Source organism: Anomaloglossus baeobatrachus, chromosome 4, assembly GCF_048569485.1.
Source record: "Anomaloglossus baeobatrachus isolate aAnoBae1 chromosome 4, aAnoBae1.hap1, whole genome shotgun sequence".
Lineage (NCBI taxonomy): Eukaryota > Metazoa > Chordata > Amphibia > Anura > Aromobatidae > Anomaloglossus > Anomaloglossus baeobatrachus.
In genome coordinates this window covers 417,641,285-417,660,345 of record NC_134356.1, presented here as the reverse complement: position 1 = coordinate 417,660,345, position 19,061 = coordinate 417,641,285, and the positions used below count along the sequence as shown (strand labels likewise).

General features: G+C 49.3%; 1 protein-coding gene across 1 annotated transcript in view; it reads left to right on the top strand.

Annotated features, from left to right (window-relative positions):
* SMO (smoothened, frizzled class receptor) overlaps window positions 1–16,953 on the top strand; it is a 56,323-nt gene extending 39,370 nt beyond the window's left edge. The window contains exons 10-12 of the mRNA XM_075345370.1: window positions 11,625–11,773; window positions 13,184–13,318; window positions 15,216–16,953. Of these exons, the coding sequence (XP_075201485.1) occupies window positions 11,625–11,773; window positions 13,184–13,318; window positions 15,216–15,808 (877 nt within the window). The 3' untranslated portion in view covers window positions 15,809–16,953. The remainder of the gene's footprint in view (window positions 1–11,624; window positions 11,774–13,183; window positions 13,319–15,215) is intronic.
* Window positions 16,954–19,061: the final 2,108 nt, after the last annotated feature.

Here is a 19,061-nt window from a genome sequence, read left to right as displayed (position 1 = left end):
AACGGACTTTCAAAACACACATAAATTTCACTCCGCGCCCTATCGTCCAACCGCACAACCTCATCCTCCTTTTCTTTTTCCTTTTCCGCCTCCTTACTCGCACCCACTTCAGCCGCCCCACCGACCGCCTGTTCCGCACCTACCGCCGAGGTAGGGTCCCGCACCACAACCTCGCGCACCGGCGCCCCTGTCTGCATCACCTCCGAAGGGCCCACCCACGCCCCCACCGGAGCCCCAGGCCCACTCCGACTTACCCGCTCCGCAGACAACCCCTGCAACACTCCCAAAAGCTGCCCCCAAAACTCCGGGCCCGGTAAACCTGACTGTCCGACCACACCCGCCCCCTGCGAAACACTCCCCGCGGAGGAACCCCCGCCCGCACTACCCACAGCATTAAACATTTCTGTCGTCCGCTCACCAGGCTGCCGTTGAACTGAAGTCGGAACAGCCGTACCACGATCTTCCTGCTGCCGCTCCGTCCGACCCGCCGCTGCCATCGACCCTTCTTCCTCGCCGGAGTCTGACGTGCTGCCGAAGTCCTCAGGGGGGACCAACGAGGGGACAGCCCGCACCTGGCGGCCGTCAACCCCCACAGTCACCGCACCCTGCTCCTCCGGGCGACTCCTGCTAGACCTCTTCCTTTTTGCGCGACGTGGCGCCCTGCCGCCGTCCCTCCTTGCCGTTCTCATGTCTGACTGCTGCGCCGCCGCTCCTCCCTCCGATCTCAGTGGGCTCCCTCCCTGCCGACTGCAGGAAGGCCGTCCTGAACCTGACCCTCGCTGGGAACACCCCCCAGCCCGATCCTCGTTGGGGGGGACCGTAATCATGGACCGCATCCGGGCCTGCGGGCCACCGTACCCCTCCTCCGATCTCCTCCGGTCGCCGCTCCCATCCGCACCTGCCATCCGTCCTGTAGCTCTCCCCTGCTGCCTGCAGGGAGTCTCCTCAGCTGGTCCAGGACGCTGGGCTCCACACCCGGCCGGCACTTCACCGGGGGCTGCTGCTACCGCTGCTCTGGTCCGGGGCTGAGCAGGCCGCGGACCGGAAGTATGCCTCGCCGAAGCTCCGCCCATCTCCGACCCGTGGGATCTCCGACGAGGATTCCTCCCGGCGGCCGGCAGCTCCACATGGCAAGTTGCAGGACTCCGCTGCCCCGGAGGGTCCCCGCAGGGGCTCCTGGATCGCAATCTTCCCCTCCCGCTGGGGGAGTAGCGCTCCGGCGGTCGCGCCCGCCGAGCACGTAGCAGAGGCCCGGGTGCAGGAGCAGCAGGCAGAACCGCTCCAGCACCACAGACCGCCGCCAGCTGCTGCCGCAGCGCGTCCACACCTAGGACCTCGGAGGCCCCACACACCATCTCCAGCAGCGCATTCAGGTCGGCCATAGCAGCAAGGCAGCACGCACGTCCTGGGGCCACAAAATCTCCGGCGACAAAAGGGAGGTAACCTGGTCACCACCTCTCTTATACCTCCTACAACACCCCCACCCCTTTCCTGCTCTCCTCCAATCCCCCCTGCAGCTCTTTTCTACCAATCCTATGAGCCCATATATCACCCTGTCCCAACTAACCCACTTAACCCCTTACTACCCTGCACCCTCCCGATCGTCATGGGGTCCGTTCACCCCTATGGGGCTCACTGCCCGTCTTAAACCAGAAAGTGATTGTTTTTTTTCACCAGTATGCACACTGAACTTTGCCATTGATGCCTGTTAACAAAGCAAAAGAGGGATCCTGTTTGTTGCAATATTACATGGTGTGATTCCTTTCAGTTTCTGTTCAGTCTCTATATTTAGGTCATATGGCAACCATAAAATAGGTAGAAATCATTCATCTTTTGTTATTGCACATTTTGGAGGTCACGTTGATTTTTATGCCACGGTTATGTACTCAGTTCTGGGATGGCATCATGGAGGAGTGGAATCCTCCAGTTGCTCCTGTGAATTCCATGCCAAAGAGCGTTAAAGGGGATGTCCACTACTTGGACAACCCTTAAGGCCGCTTTACACGAAACAACATCGCTAACGAGATGTCGTTGGGGGTCACGGAATTCGTGACGCACATCCGGCCTTGTTAGCGACGTCATTGCGTGTGACACATACGAGCGACCGCTAACGATGCAAAATACTCACCAAATTGTTGATTGTTGACACGTCGTCCATTTCCCAAGTATCGTTGCTGATTTGGGACGCAGGTTGTTCGTCGTTCCTGAGGCAGCACACATCGCTACGTGTGACACCACAGGAACGACGAACAACACCATCCCTGCGTCCTCCGGCAACGAGGTGGGCGTGACTTTCATGTGGCTGCTCTCCGCCCCTCCGCTTCTATTGGACGCCTGCCGTGTGATGTCGCTGTCACGCCGCACGAACCGCCCCCTTAGAAAAGAGGTTGTTCACCGGCCACAGCAACGTCGGTAGGAAGGTAAGTATGTGTGACAGGTACTATTGATTTTGGCCGCCACAGGCAGCAATTCGCACAAATGACAGGTGCGAATGCTAGGGACATCGCTAGCGATTTTGCAGCGTGTAAAGCCCCCTTTACTCATTCCCCTTGTTCACCCCAGTAAAAAGAAATAAGCCTAGACTCTGAAGTCACGTTGCCTGGGCCCCACATGTTATTGTTATCATACGCGAGCCCCGTGACCAATTAGCGCCAGCTTCCTTTCTTTATCGTTCCTTTGGGAGACCCAGACCATGGGTGTTTAGCTTCTGCCTCCGGAGGACACACAAAGTACTACACTTAAAAGTGTAGCTCCTCCCTCTGAGCTTATACACCCCCTGGTGAGCAGACCCAGCCAGTTTATCGCTTTGTGTTCAGGAGGCATACATCCACACATGCATTCTCATATGATTTTTTTCCTTTTTGGAATGAGATTGAAGAAGTGCGGGTCCACGTCTGGACCCCCGGCATGTCCCTTCTCACCCCACTGTGTCGGCGGTGTTGTAAGGTTGATTTCCGAGGCTGGAGCCTTACATGCCGTGCTCCTTCACCATCCCTCCTGGGCTCTGGCTTGAAGTGGGAGCCAGCACGGTCTCCATGCCTGGCAGGAGACCGGTCTCCATCCGCAGCCCTTCAGGACCCTGCTGGACCGGAGCACTCATCCCCAGGGACCTGGCCCTGCGTCTCAGCAGCTAAGTACCTGAGACGTTTATATATTGGGGGTCCCTGTGCTTTATTGTTTGGGGAGAGTGTGCTTACTGTATTTATTGGCATTTCCGGCGGGTTCTCTAGCTGTCGCCCGAGAACCGTGCCGATGGTGCCTGCGTGTCGGCCTCGCCGCTTAAATTTAGGCCCCGGCTTTGCCGGAGGCCTAGTTTCTGTTCACTGCCCTCGCATTTCACTCATGCAGAGGGACAGGCTCGGCTCCTCCCGGCGGCCATTCTGCACAGGGGAGGGACACTCCCCACTGCTGTGCGTGTCTCCTCCCCTGTAGGTCTCTATGGCCCTCCAGATCCCGCTCTCCAAGCAAGTCCCGCCCCCTCTCTTCGCTCCAGCGGCCATTTTCTCAGACAGAGTTCACTTGGCGCTGGTCTGCACTCTGCATCCCTGCTGAGGTGCTGTGCTTGGGGGTCCGGGCTTCGGGATCTGGAGGGCACACAACACCGCTCCAGCGGTCTGGTAAGCCACAACCGGTCTCTGGTTGTGGACCTCTGTATATACTCTCTGGGGTTCATTCTCTTGCAGAGCCCCCACTCCAGCAGTATGTCTCACACGAGGAGCAAGGCTCCAAAGCTTTATACTATATGCGCTGCATGTAAGCTCCTGCTGCCTGAACCGAGCACCTATCCACATTGTGATGTCTGCTCTAACTTGGCGGTGCCACAGCCTGGAGTCTCACCCCCAGTGGTCTCTCAGGCTGCTCCTGCACCTGTGGCTGAACCCCCGGCTTGGTTGGAATCCTTTTCTAGGTCTATCTCCCAGTCTTTTGCTGAGTCCATGGGACTTCTGTCCAGGACTTTGATGAATATGCATCAGCCCCCTTCACAGGGTGCCTCTACTGCTAAGGGTCCCTTAGGACCGGAGCTCACAGAGAGGATTCATCATCAGGGCCCAGACCCCGTCCTCCTAAGAGGAGACGCAGGGTTTCCTCTCCCTCCTCCTCCCGCGGCTCTGATTCAAGAGCTGACTCGCAGGATGAGGAGGATGCCTTTACAGGGGGCTCGGAGGCTAACTCCATGTACCCCATTGATCTGTCCGAGGGTGACTCAGATCTTAGTGACTTGATTGCTTCCATTAATTCTGTACTGGATCTCAATCCGCCAGTATCCGAGGAGCAACCCTCTCTGGCAGAAAAGCACCAGTTTACCTCGCCTAAGAGAGCAAAGAGTGTGTTCTTTAACCACTCCAGTTTTCAGGCCACTGTGACCAAGCCCAGGGCCTGTCGTGACAAACGCTTCCCAAAGCGTGGTTCTGATGACCATTTTCCCTTTCCACCTGAGGTGGTCAATGAGTGGGCTCACTCCCCGAAGGTAGACCCCCCGGTGTCTAGGCTCTCAGCCCGGACCGTTGTGTCGGTGGCTGATGGCACCTCCCTTAAGGATTCCACTGACCGTCAGATTGACCTTCTGGCCAAATCTGTGTATGAAGCGGCGGGGGCCGCGTTTTCCCCGACTTTTGCAGCAGTGTGGGCTCTCAAAGCCATCTCTGCTTCTCTGGAGGAGATGCATTCCCTCACCAGGGAATCTATGCCCGAAATGGTTGCCTTAACTTCTCAAGCTTCAGCTTTTTCATCTTATGCCATGTCTGCCATGCTGGAGGCTTCTCACCGCACTGCGGTGGCTTCGGCTAATTCCCTCGTTATCCGCAGGATCTTGTGGCTTCGAGAGTGGAAGGCAGATGCTTCTTCTAAGAAGTACATTGCTGGGCTCCCTTTTGCTGGGTCCCGGCTGTTCGGAGAACAGCTGGATGAAATTATTAAGGAAGCTACTGGCGGGAAGAGTACTTCCATGCCACAAACCAAAACCAGGAAACCTTCCCAGGGTAGGAATCAGTCGAGGTTTCGCTCCTTTCGTTCCTCCAACTGGTCGTCCTCTAAGCCCTCGGCCTCGTCCGCTAACTCAGCCAAGGACCAGAAATCCAGCTGGCGCCCAAAAGCGCGTCCACAGAAGACCGCAGGAGGTGCTGCCAATAAGGCAGCCTCCTCGTGACTCTCTGCCCGCTCCGGCGACGTCCTTAGTCGGTGGCAGGCTCTCCCACTTTGGCGACGCTTGGTTTCAACACGTCTCCGATCAGTGGGTGAGAGATGTCATCTCCCACGGCTACAGGATAGAATTCTCTTCCAGCCAGCCAAACAGATTTTTTCTCTCAACTCCCCCTTGCTCCAAGGCCGCCGCCTTCTCACAGGCCATGGCAGACTTGCAGGCCAACGGAGTTATTGTACCAGTTCCCGCCCGGGAACGGTTCAGAGGTTTCTACTCAAATCTCTTCCTAGTTCCCAAAAAGGACGGTACCTTCCGGCCCATCCTGGATCTCAAGCTTCTCAACAAGCATGTTCAGGTGTGGCATTTTCGCATGGAGTCTCTGCGATCAGTCATTGCCTCAATGACCCAAGGGGATTTCCTGGCATCCATCGACATCAGAGATGCCTATCTGCATGTGCCAATTGCAGTTTCACACCAGCGTTGGCTACGTTTTGCAATAGGAGAAGATCATTTCCAATTCGTGGCTCTCCCCTTCGGGCTAGCCACGGCCCCTCGGGTATTCACCAAGGTCATGGCAGCAGTGATTGCGGTTCTGCACCTCCAGGGGTTGGCAGTGATTCTTTACCTGGACGACCTTCTAGTCAAGGCTTCATCCAGCGCAGACTGTCAGCGGAGTGTCTCGCTCACTCTCCCCACTCTAGCCCAATTCGGGTGGCTTGTCAATCTTCCCAAATCCACTCTGACTCCGACCCAGAGTCTCACGTACCTAGGGATGCAGTTAGAGACTTTGCCGGCACTTGTGAAGTTGCCCTTAGTCAAACAGCAGTCACTCCAGCTAGCGGTGCGCTCTTTGCTGAGGCCCCGCCGTTATACCCTCAGGCGTCTGATGCAGGTGCTGGGTCAAATGGTGGCGTCCATGGAGGCTGTTCCCTTTGCCCAGTTCCATCTGCGCCCCCTGCAGCTGGACATTCTCCGCTGTTGGGACAAGCGGCCTTCCTCCTTATACAGGTTAGCGGCTCTGTCGCCATGGACCAGGAGCTCTCTTCAGTGGTGGCTTCGGCCCCTCTCTCTGTCCCAAGGGCGCTCCTTCCTGGCCCCGTCCTGGGTGATTCTCACCACGGATGCCAGTCTATCTGGCTGGGGAGCGGTATGTCTCCACCACAGAGCGCAGGGCACTTGGACTCCGTCCGAGTCAGCCCTTTCAATCAATGTGCTGGTAACCAGAGCCGTGCTTCTAGCTCTCCTAGCATTTCACCACCTGTTGGCGGGCAGGCACATTCGAGTCCAGTCAGACAACGCGACAGCGGTTGCCTACATCAATCACCAAGGCGGGACACGCAGCCGTCTGGCAATGATGGAGGTACAACGCATCCTTCAATGGGCGGAGGACTCCAAGTCCACCATATCCGCAGTCCACATCCCAGGTGTGGAAAACTGGGAGGCAGATTGTCTCAGCCGTCAAACCGTGGACGGTGGCGAGTGGTCCCTGCACCTGGCAGTGTTTCATTCAATCTGCCGCAAATGGGGCACTCCGGACGTGGACCTAATGGCATCTCGTCACAACAACAAAGTTCCTGTTTACGTGGCTCGCTCCCACGATCCTCAGGCCTTCGCCGTGGACGCTCTGGTTCAAGACTGGTCCCAGTTTCGTCTGTCCTACGTGTTTCCCCCTCTAGCTCTCTTGCCCAGAGTCCTGCGCAAGATCAGAATGGAGGGCCGTCGAGTCATCCTCATTGCACCGGACTGGCCCAGGCGAGCTTGGTATCCAGACCTGCTCCATCTGTCCGTAGAGATGCCGTGGCATCTCCCGGACCGTCCAGACCTACTCTCGCAAGGTCCGTTTTTCCGCCCGAATTCTGCGGCTCTCAAATTGACGGCGTGGCTCTTGAGTCCTGGATTTTGATGGCTTCTGGTATCCCTCCTGAAGTCATCTCCACTATGACTCGGGCCCGTAAGTCTTCCTCCGCTAAGATCTATCTATCTAAAATTTTCCTGTCCTGGTGTCGCTCTACCGACCATCCTCCTTGGCCATTCTCCTTGCCGACCCTTCTGTCTTTTCTACAGTCCGGTCTGCAGCTAGGACTGTCCCTCAACTCTCTCAAGGGACAAGTCTCATCTCTGTCAGTTCTGTTCCAGCGGCGTCTCGCTCGGCTGGCTCAGGTCCGCACCTTCATGCAAGGCGCGTCTCACATCATTCCGCCTTACAGGCGACCCTTGGATCCCTGGGACCTTAACTTGGTTCTCAAGGTTTTGCAGAAACCCCCTTTTGAGCCTCTTAGGGAGGTTTCTTTCTATCGTCTTTCTCAGAAGGTGGCCTTTCTGGTGGCCATAACTTCTCTCAGGAGAGTCTCTGATTTGGCTGCGCTCTCCTCAGAGTCACCTTTTTTAGTCTTTCATCAAGACAAGGTGGTTCTCCGTCCGACTCCGGACTTTCTTCCTAAGGTGGTCTCTCCCTTCCACCTTAACCAGGACATTACCCTACCTTCCTTTTGTCCGGCTCCTGTTCATCGCTTTGAAAAAGCGCTGCATACTCTGGATCTGGTGCGTGCTCTCCGGATCTATGTGTCTCGCACCGCTGCGCTTAGGCGGTGCACCTCTCTTTTTGTGCTAACCACAGGTCGGCGCAAGGGCCTCCCTGCTTCTAAGCCGACCTTAGCCTGTTGGATTAGATTGACAATTTCGGACGCCTACCAGAGTACTCAGGTGCCTCCCCCGCCGGGGATCAAGGCACATTCGACCAGAGCTGTCGGTGCCTCTTGGGCTTTCAGGCACCAGGCTACGGCTCAACAAGTCTGTCAGGCTGCCACTTGGACTAGCCTGCATACCTTCTCGAAGCACTACCAAGTGCATGCTCATGCTTCGGCAGATGCGAGCTTGGGCAGACGCATCCTTCAGGCGGCTGTCGCCCATTTGTGAAGTTAGGTTCTGCCTACTTCTTAGTTTTTCTGTTTATTCCCACCCAGGGACTGCTTTGGAACGTCCCATGGTCTGGGTCTCCCAAAGGAACGATAAAGAAAAAGAGAATTTTGTTTACATACCGTAAATTCTTTTTCTTATAGTTCCGTATTGGGAGACCCAGCTCCCTCCCTGTTGCCTGTTGGCAATTTCTTGTTCCGCGTGTTATCACCGGCTGTTGTCATGGACAGAGTCTCCGGTTGTTCCGGCTCTTGCTCTGTTATACTTGTGGGTGGCTATTCTCCTTCAGCTTTTGCACTAAACTGGCTGGGTCTGCTCACCAGGGGGTGTATAAGCTCAGAGGGAGGAGCTACACTTTTAAGTGTAGTACTTTGTGTCTCCTCCGGAGGCAGAAGCTAAACACCCATGGTCTGGGTCTCCCAATACGGAACTATAAGAAAAAGAATTTACGGTAAGTAAACAAAATTCTCTTTTTTCCTTGCTTTCAGATATTTGAGCAGGTTGTAAGCGATTCGCTGACTTTCTGCTCAATGTCCAAAGGTGCATACACATGACACTCATCCCACTTTTCAGGATGACTATCGGTATTATACTAGTGGGAGCAAAGCCTTCTATTTATAATCAAACAACCTGAATATACATTACACAGATAGACCTTTTTTTTTTTTTTTTTTTTTTTTTTTGGGCGTTATTTAGTCCTTTATTTCACCTGTGGTGCTGCTAAACATTTGCTACAATATTCCTTTACAGATTACATCTGAATGCTGGGGATTCTTATGATTGGCTTATGGTTTAGGGGTCTTATCTAATAAACGGTATTGTCCAAAGGATCTAAACAAGCAATAATATATGTCAGTATATTTGCATTTGGGATTATTGTCTTGCTGAAATGCCCACCCATGTTTCATATTCATCATCCTGGTAGATGGCAGTAGACATACAGTTTGCTAATGCCATTTGCTGAAAAACAGATCAACACCATGATGTTCACACCTCCAAACTTCAGTGTTGGTATCATGTTTTGGGGGTGAACTCTTTGGTATCCTAAGGCCCTGTGCCCACGCTGTGAATTTTGAGTCGGATTTTGACGCAGATTTTCAGAAATCTGCAGCAAAATCTGCATGTCCATTGTGAAGCCAGCAAAGTCTATGAGAATTCAGAAGTGCTGTGGCCACATTGCGTATTTGGTGCAGATTTATTTTTTTTCTGCACCAAGTACGCAAGGGGAAAATATTTAACGTGGGCACAGCACTACTACATTCTCATAGACTTTGCTGGCTTCACAATGGACATGCAGATTTTGCTGCAGATTTCTGAAAATACGCGTCAAAACTACACAGCGTGGGCACTGGGCCTAAGGCTATGTGCCCACGGGGACAGTGTCCTGCGGTTATATCCGCAGGAGCTCCCAGAAATCCGCAGCACAACTTTTGTCTGTTTACATGCTGCGGATGCACAGTGGAATGTCCTGCGGATATGCTGCGGTCATTCTGCATTGAGGATACAGTACCATGGCTTCGGCACTGCATCGTCAATGCAGAACAAGTGCTGAGTGATCGGGGCGTTCATACTTACCTCCATCACGTAGCACTTCTCTCCGGCCGTTTCTGCACTGTGCACAGGAGAAGGTGGGTGGGCCTGATCTAGCTCCGGCTGTCACATGACTGGAGCTCGTGCAGGCCCCGCCCACCTCTTCCTTCCTGTACCTGGGTCCACCGCGCTCCTGTGCACCGGACGGAGAAAGTGACTCCGTTGTCTTCTATCAAGGCAGGTAAGTATGGGACCCTGCGGAGAAATCCGCAGGAATAATTGACATGCTACAGATTTTTCCGCAGGGAAATACCGCATTATTTCCGCTGCGGAAAAAAACACATCATGGGCACAGCAGTCCCCAAATGCCATAGAAATGGCTGGGGACTCGCTGTACTGCGGATTTTAGAAACATCCGCGGAATTTCCGCAAAAAAATCACGGCAAATTCCGCTTTGAGCTGCAGTGTTTTAATGTAAAATTGCATGCATTTTGATTTCCAGGCAAAGTCTATGGAAAATAGGGCTTTCTTGTGCGCACGATGCTTTTAAAAACGCACCGTTTTTGGTGTAAAAAATTTGTCAAAATCTCTGCGTTTGAAGAAGCAACATGTCAATTGTTTTTGCCATTTTGGCAGTGTGAAGTCAATGAGAATTATCAAAACGCATCTTAAAAGAAATTTCCAGCGTTTTACATGGTTTTTTTTATGCTAAACGCATGCTTTTTTGTCAAAATCAAAGCATGCGTTTTTTGCATTATAGTGAGGTCAAGAGGTTTCCATTTGCCCTCACATCCATTCCGACTATAAAAAATGAGTCAAACAATACTTTTACTTTATTTTGAACATATTTATTATATCTCCTTAATCATTATCGAAAAATTATCATTATAGTGGTTGTTTTATAGGTTATTATTTTTTTCCTACTGTTTGAATGTTCAAACTTTATTTAGTTGTGTATTTGTATTGAAAACGCATCTCAATTTAAGCACTGAAAAGGCATGTAACACGCGACAAAAACGCTATAAAACGCTTGTGTATTTCCTGCGTTTATGTGGTCAAAACCAAATTTGACAATGACAAATTCTGCCACAGGATGCGTTCATTTCTGCAAGGTACTGAACGCAACGTGCGCACATGGCCTAAATATGCTTGAACATGCTATTTGTTGCGCAATGGAGTCTTGCGTGGTGAAGGTGCATACAGGCCATGGAAATTGAGTGCATTACTTATTGTTTTCTTTGAAACAATTGTACCTTCTGATTCCAGGTCTTTCTGTAGCTCTCCACAGGTGGTTCTTGGGTCTTGGACAACTCTTCTGATAACTCTTTTCACTTCTCTGTCTAAAATCTTATGGGGACACCTGGTTGTGGCCAGTTTATGGTGAAATTATGTTCTTTTCACTTCCGGATTATGGCCCCAATTGTGCTCACTGGAGCTTTCAGTAGTTTAGAAATTCTTCTGTAACCAATGCCATCAGTATGTTTTGCAACAATAATGTTGCAAAGATATTGAAACAGCTCCCTGTTTTTACCCATCATGAGATGTTTTTTGTGTGGCACCTTGGTAATAAGACACCTTTTTATAAGCCATCAGTTGAACCAGCTGATATTATTTTTCACTAAGTGCCAGGATTGCTTTCTACTTGCTGATAGATTTCAGCTGGTGTCATAACTACTATGGCTTTTTGCACCTCTTACTGCATGTGTTCAATAGTTTTTCCCTGTGTCATTTTTCATTATTACACATACTGTAACTTGATTTATGGACATGTGGCTTTATTTCCTAGCCTTTGTGGATTTGGTTTGTTTTTACTGACATCTGGTGAGAATTTCATGTCAATGGCACCTTTAGGCCGGAGTCATATTAGCGTATGAATCAATGAAGAGCAGTGCGAGAAAATCTCCATCAAATTGTCTTCTACAACAATTTTTGGATGAGTCCCACAAATACTCTTTTTCTATATGAATAATAGACCTATATAAAATTTGTATTTGTGTTTGGTTAGAACAATTTTGATTTATTTATCATTGCTTACCAGGATTTTGGGACGCAGTGATGATGAACCCAAGCGTATCAAAAAAAGTAAGATGATTGCAAAGGCCTTTTCCAAACGGAAGGAGTTAATTAACAACCCTGAGAAGGAGCTCTCCTTCAGTCTGCACACAGTATCCCATGAAGGACCAGTTGGTAAGTACACCATTTTTAGGCCCTGTGTGCACACTGCGTTTTTTACCGCGGTTTTTCTGCATGTTTTGCTCCAGAAAATGTTCATAACCTTTCTGCAGTCCTTCCCCAACAAAACCTATGGTAAAAAAAAAATGCTGTGTGCACACTGCGTTTTTTTTTTCTCCTACAGGTTTTGCTGCATGTTTTCTGCAGCAAAAATAATGTGCATGTCACTTTTTACCGCAGGTACGTGTGTTTTTTGCCATAGATAATGGTAAAAAAACGCAGGGAATAACCTGTGGAAAATTAGCGGTAAAACCGCGGCAAACCGCATGCAGTTTTCTGCGACTTTTTTTTTTTTTTACCGCAGCTGCGGTTATATTTCAGAAGGTGCAGAATTTTCTTAAAATTCCATTTTCTAGTGCGTACAGGACCATAAGGAGTTATGTGAAAGCAAATGGATTTTATTCAAAGACTTGACCATTACCCTTTGATTAAATATTACAAGGAGAGACAGAAAGTTATGTGATGTTATCGTTATGTTATGAATTTATTTAAAGAAAAAAAGCATGTGCCCCAAAAAATGTTCAGCCACTGCCAAAAAAATATTTGCCTGGTTCTAAAGGGAAGCTATCATCAAAAAATGACCTACGGTATTTTGTAAATCAGGCACTTGATTTGCATGGAAAAAAACAAATTAAAAAAAATATATAAAATATATATATATATATATATATATATATATATATGTCATTAGTTTCCCACCCTTATCATAATCTGTATTAAAAAAAATTGAGATCTGGTAATATTGCCAATGGGGCTTTTTTAGCCTGACTTCCTAATGTTTCAGGGAACAACACATGTACATTAGCCACAAGACCCTATCTTTAGTATTGGATCACCTAATAAGCCAATGCAATGCATTGTGGAGGGAGGAGGGTCAGCTGTGCCATTACCCATTGTGATTTGTGGATCCTGTGATATCAGCTGTGTATAGAGGTGTTACCTGTCATTTTACTCCTGCCTCTGATCATATGGTTCCTTGCTAAAAACACTTTTTGAAAGGATATTAAACAGATATCTAAAAAAACAAAAACAAAAAAAAACCAGTGGAGAATGTAAAATTTGCAAAATCATTAATTTTGTTTTTATTAAGGCTTGCAATATGGAAAAAAACCTGCTAAAAAAATTGCCATCATTATTTTTGAAAATACACATGACCCCAAAAACCTGATTTAAATAGGTAATTTTCTGAAGATATATTTACTTTAAGATGGTAAAATGCCTGAATATCACAGCTGTTTAACAAAAAAGCCATACATACATTGAGAAAGGGCCCCAGTAGCATGACCCCCGTCCCATTTCTTTACTGTGTGTTGGGATTATTCTGTATAGTTGGAATAATTACTGCTTGATCATTTTATTCCTCAGCTGGTTTGAACTTTGACATCAATGAGCCGTCAGCTGACATGTCTTCTGCATGGGCACAGCATGTCACAAAGATGGTGGCTAGAAGAGGAGCCATTTTACCACAGGATGTGTCTGTAACTCCAGTGGCAACGCCAGGTAATAAACAACTCTCACTTGTGCAACTTTTTTTCATTACCGCGATTATCTTAAAACTTCTGCATGCAAACATTAATGTGCCAAAAGATGGATATCTTTCCAGAACTATTATTTTATTATTATCAAAATTGGGAGCAACTACACAGCATTTTTTTTTATTTATTTGAATAATTAAAAAATGCTGAATGTAGTCCCTCATATTTGGATGCACAGCCAAGATAAGCGCACAGATGGGGGCTGCAGCCTCCAGCTGATTGCTTTATCTGATCTGAGTATCAAACCACGGATGACCCGACGCCAATTTTTCCAATTATTTATTTATTTTTACACTCTACTCTGGGGACCCAGACAGGTAGGGTGAGGGCAAACAATTACTGACGCTGTCAGAGAGGGTGGGTGGGGGAAGCAGTGCAAATTCATACTTGTTAAGTATAACTGTCCTGCTCTAATCACCATTTTGCTTCCTTTATTTCATTTTTTTTTTTATCTGGCCAGCTGAACCCAAACAGTAACTTTCCTGAGAAGTCAGTGTTTGGGATCCGTACACGGACAATGTAAAGTTCAGGTTCACTCATCACTACTCATGACTAAAGCTGGTCATACACATTAAATGGCTGCCAGCCGAATGACACTTAAGCAGACATGAATTTTGTCCCTCTCTCCCATACAAAGGAGCGCTTCCTTGACAGACCTCCCTTGACAGTTCGAGATTAGACTTGCCCAATTGATAGCTCCACCCAACAATCAGTTGGCCAGCGCCCCCATACAGAATAAGAGTGTCAGACGAACACATCGATAGTGTGTTCGGATGACATTAGTTTAATCTGTATGGGGGCCTATAGGATAAGCCAAACTGATAACTCAATTTGCAGACGTGTTTCAGGGTTTTTACCTTTCATCAGTTCAAAGCAGGAGAACTTATTGGCTGGGTGAGAGCACTCTGATAGAGCCAGCAGCTTATCCTTTGGGAAGATAAAGGATTGTCAATGTTGTACTGTTCTGTTCTTTTGGAGGGCATTCATTAAAAAAAGCATTATTTTGTGTACTTTTCTCAAAGTGGTTTCTCTGTTTTCTAAACACTTAGGGGTACTTTGCACACTACGACATCGCAAGCCGATGCTTGCGATGCCGAGCGCGATATTCCCCGCCCCCGTCGCACTTATGATATTGTGTTATAGCTGCCGTAGCGAACATTATCGCTATGGCAGCTTCACACGGACTTACCTGCCCTGCGACGTCGCTCTGGCTGGCGAACCGCCTTCTTACTAAGGGGGCGGGTCGTGCGGCATCACAGAGACGTCACACGGCAGGCGGCCAATAGAAGCGGAGGGGCGGAGATGAGCGGGACGTAAACATCCCGCCCACCACCTTCCTTCCGCATAGCCGGCGTGAGCCGCAGGACGCAGGTAGGAGATGTTCCTTGCTCCTGCGGCTTCACACACAGCGATGTGTGCTGCCACAGGAACGAGGAACAACATCGTAACATTGGTCCTTTCGAAATAATGGAAATGACCGACGCTACACCGATGATATGATTTCGACACTTTTGCGCTCGTTAATCGTATCAAAATCGATTTACACACTCCGATATCGACAGCGACGCCGGATGTGCGTCACTTTTGATTTGACCCCACCGACATCGCAGCTGCGATGTCGTAGTGTGCAAAGTACCCCTTATATTCTGACATAAAATATAATATACTGTATTCCATAAGAATGTTATTAATGCTGTTTTATTTGATTGCAACGTTTTTCTTTTATAGCTTGTTTTTTACACTTACACTTTTTAAGTTATAAGATTTTATTTTCTTTATGTAAATCTTACTTTGTAGTAATTCCAACTATAAAAGATGTTTCCATCCTTTTTAAGGTAACTTAAAATTGTGTCTCTTTCTAGTACCTCCTGAAGAGAGAGAGAACATGTGGCTAGTGGAGGCAGATAATCCTTATGGCCTAGAAAAGAAGATTAAGAAGAAGAAAAGGAGAAGGAAGAAGGAGATCAGACCAGTTGCGGAAGCAAGGGGCATAGACAGCTATCAACCTCAGATATCCACTGCTGTGCCACGTCTTCCAAAGCTTCCTGTTAAACCTGGCCTAGTGACTAGGCCTAGAGAACCTCAAGAAATTGAACAGGTTCTTCCAGGATCATACAGAGAGTTCAGGAGATGGCCTCCTCTACAGGGTAGTCTATACCATGCTGAGAACATGGATGACCGCCATGGATACAGAAGATATGCTCACACTAATTTAATGTCTCATCCCTTTTCTGCTGATGAGTTTCCCATTCCTGAACAGAGTAATGTTCACTTCTTCCCTCAACCAAAGCGTGATGGAACATTTCAGTATTCAAATGGGAATCCCCACCCTTATATTATGGGGAATGGGCACCATACTGACAGAACTCAAACTAGAAGAACAGGGATGCCCCCAATGCACTCCAGGGCAAACCTGATGGATGCGGAGCTAATGGATACAGACTCTGATTTCTAGGCCCTAGTAGACATGGTACAAAAACTTTAGTATGGACAATAGATGCAGGCTGGGCCCATTATATCCTTTTGTGCTAATTGACAATTGATAGAGATGGAAACGTGCAGCTCTCACATGAGGTTAATCATGAATATATTTTAAATGCTTTTCATCTAAGGCTATGAACATGAGACTGTTGGGATGATGGGGATTAGACATCAGGACAATGTGGACAAAATCCTTTTTACTGTTCATTCACAAAGCAGCTATGCAGTGCAATCTTCTACTTACTTTTATGGTTTATCTGATAGAAGATGTTCTGCAGGATTATTATTTATTATGTACAGTGCAAGTATATTGCCCTAAGTATACACATAGGACAAGCTGAGATCTGGTACTAGTGTCTGACTAAAGGTTCGCTCACACAAGCGTGTAAAAAGTCAGGACAATGTTCATCCAGAAAAGCGGGATGACTGAAATCTGTTTGGTATTCCATATAAAATGGGAGTGCTAGGCGAGTTTGAAAATTTTTTTTTGTTTTTCTCGCCTAGCATCCGTATGCCAGCCATATATAATGTTTTGGGGGTTTTTTCAGCAGCTATTATTTTACTATCATTTACAGGACCATTTACATTGTTGTATGCAACAGAATGGTAATGTATCCATAAAAAATCTGGATGCCACTTGGATGGTCCGTGTGGCATCCATTGTTTTTCTCGCACCCATAGACTTGAATAGTTGAGTCTCGTCCACTCGCAGTATGCTGATATTTTTTCTTCTGGACGAATACAGTTGAGAAAAAAAAATCACCAACTCATTGAATAACATTAGTCCGAGTGCAATCTGTTTTCTTTTTTATCTGATTGTACTTGTCCAATTTATACGCCAGTGTGAGCGAAACCTAAAAATGGTACCTACTAACCTGAGGGACGTAGCCCCTGGAACAAAGAAGATGGCTCAAAATGAGGGGCATAGCTATAAGGGGTCCAAGGAAAACAGTCATACCCATACCATAGTGCCTGCGTTGGGTTGAAAACTCCTCTGTTACATTGGAAAATGCCAGTCTTATAAATGGCATGTGATTGGTGAGCGTCTAATTAAAGATTTCTTTTTCGCTCCTAATTGGGAGACCCAGACAGTGGGTGTATAGCTACTGCCTCTGGAGGCCGCACAAAGAACTACACTTAAAAGTGTAAGGCCCCTCCCCTTCTGGCTATACACCCTCCCGTAGGAGTACGGATTCCTCAGTTTTAGCTTTGTGCGCAGGAGGTCAGACACGCACGCATAGCTCCATTGTTTTTAGTCAGCAGCAGCTGCTGACTATGTCGGATGGAAGAAAAGAGGGCCCATACAGGGCTCCCAGCATGCTCCCTTCTCACCCCACTGTATGTCGGAGGTGTTTGTAAGGTTGAGGTACCCATTGCGGGTACGGCGGCAGGAGCCCACATGCTGATTCCTTCCCCATCCCTTTTTACAGGGCTCTGGGTGAAGTGGGATTTACTGGTCTCCAGGCACTGAGACCGTGCTCCATCTACAGCCCCTGGAGAAGATGCTGGATGGAGCGGAGTACATCAGGGACATGGCCCTGCTTCCTCAAGGTACTCTGTGTCCCCGTGCATTTGGCGCTCACACCGCAGCATGCTGGGTGTTGTAGTGCGCCGGGGGACATCAGCGCTACGGCGCTTGTGCCATGGCCTCATTCAGCTTCGCTGAAGCAGGCACACCTCTGGGAATCGGTCGCGCCGGCCGCTGGGACTGCGGCGCGGCTGGCACTTGTGGTGCGCCGGGGACTTCAGCGCGGCCCGCGCTTTTACGGCGGCCGCGCTGATAACTCGAGTCCCCGGCTTTTGCGGCCTGCTCCCGTTCGTTCCCGCCCCCAGACCTGCCAGTCAGGAGAGGGGCGGGACGCTGGCCACTTCTGGGAATCGGTCGCGCCGGCCGCTGGGACAGCGGCGCGGCTGGCACTTGTGGTGCGCCGGGGACTTCAGCGCGGCCCGCGCTTTTACGGCGGCCGCGCTGATAACTCGAGTCCCCGGCTTTTGCGGCCTGCTTCCGTTCGTTCCCGCCCCCAGACCTGCCAGTCAGGAGAGGGGCGGGACGCTGGCCAGTGCATCAGCGCCGAGGGCTGGAGTCGTTTTTACATACTCCAGCCCTCACAATCGGCACAGAGGGGACACTGTTTCCCGCACTTTTGTTTGGAAACTCCCACGGACCGCCCCTCTCCACAGACGCCGGCAGCCATTCCTGCTGACACGCTGAGCTGCAGAGGGGAGCCGGGGAGACCCAGACAAGGAATTCTGCGCCTCTTACCCGCTATTCAGCGGGCGGTAAGCAGCCCTCAGGGCTCACCCCCTCTTGTGCCAGTAGTATTATTAGTATTCTTAGTATTTTGTTTCTACAAATACTTGGTATTACATAGCGCTGGTCGCCCTTTGGCTATAGACTCTCTCACATTGCAGAGAGCCAGCAGCATGTCGTCCGTAAAACGCAAGGGTGCCAAGGCACCCCTGCGGCGCTTGCACAGTCGGGACCTCTGCTGGACGTGACCCAGGGTGTACCACCTGTGAATGCTGTCCAGGTGACAGGAACTGAGTTTGCAGCTTTTGCTGACAGAATGTCTCTCACTATGTCACAAATTCTTGACACATTGCGAGCTAGGCCTGTACTTCAGGCCACGGACACTGTGCAATCATTGCCCCCTGGTCCCCCTCAGCTGAATTACCTCCAAGCTCCGGGACGGGCATATACACCTCAGGGTGAAGACTCTGACTCGGACGATGGCCCCAGGCAGCCTAAGCGGGCTCGCTATGACGGGCCTTCACATTCATCTCAATGGTCAGGATCCCAGCGAGATGAATCTATGGGTGATGAGGCGGACGTAACTGATCAGGATTCTGATCCTGGGACCGCTCTCAATCTAGATACACCAGATGGTGACGCCATAGTTAATGATCTTATATTTAACATCAATAAGATGTTAAATATTTCCCCACCAGCTCCTCTTGTAGATGAGTCAGCTTCGCAGCACGAGAGAATCCATTTCAGATACCCTAAGCGTACATTAAGCACTTTTCTGGACCACGCTGACTTTAGAGACGCAATCCAGAAACCCCACGCTTATCCTGAAAGGCGTTTTCCTAAACTGCTTAAAGATACACGCTACCCTTTTCCCCCTGAGGTGGTCAAGGGTTGGACCCAGTGTCCAAAAGTGGATCCTCCAATTTCCAGGCTTGCAGCTAGATCCTTGGTTGCAGTTAAAGATGGAGCGGCACTT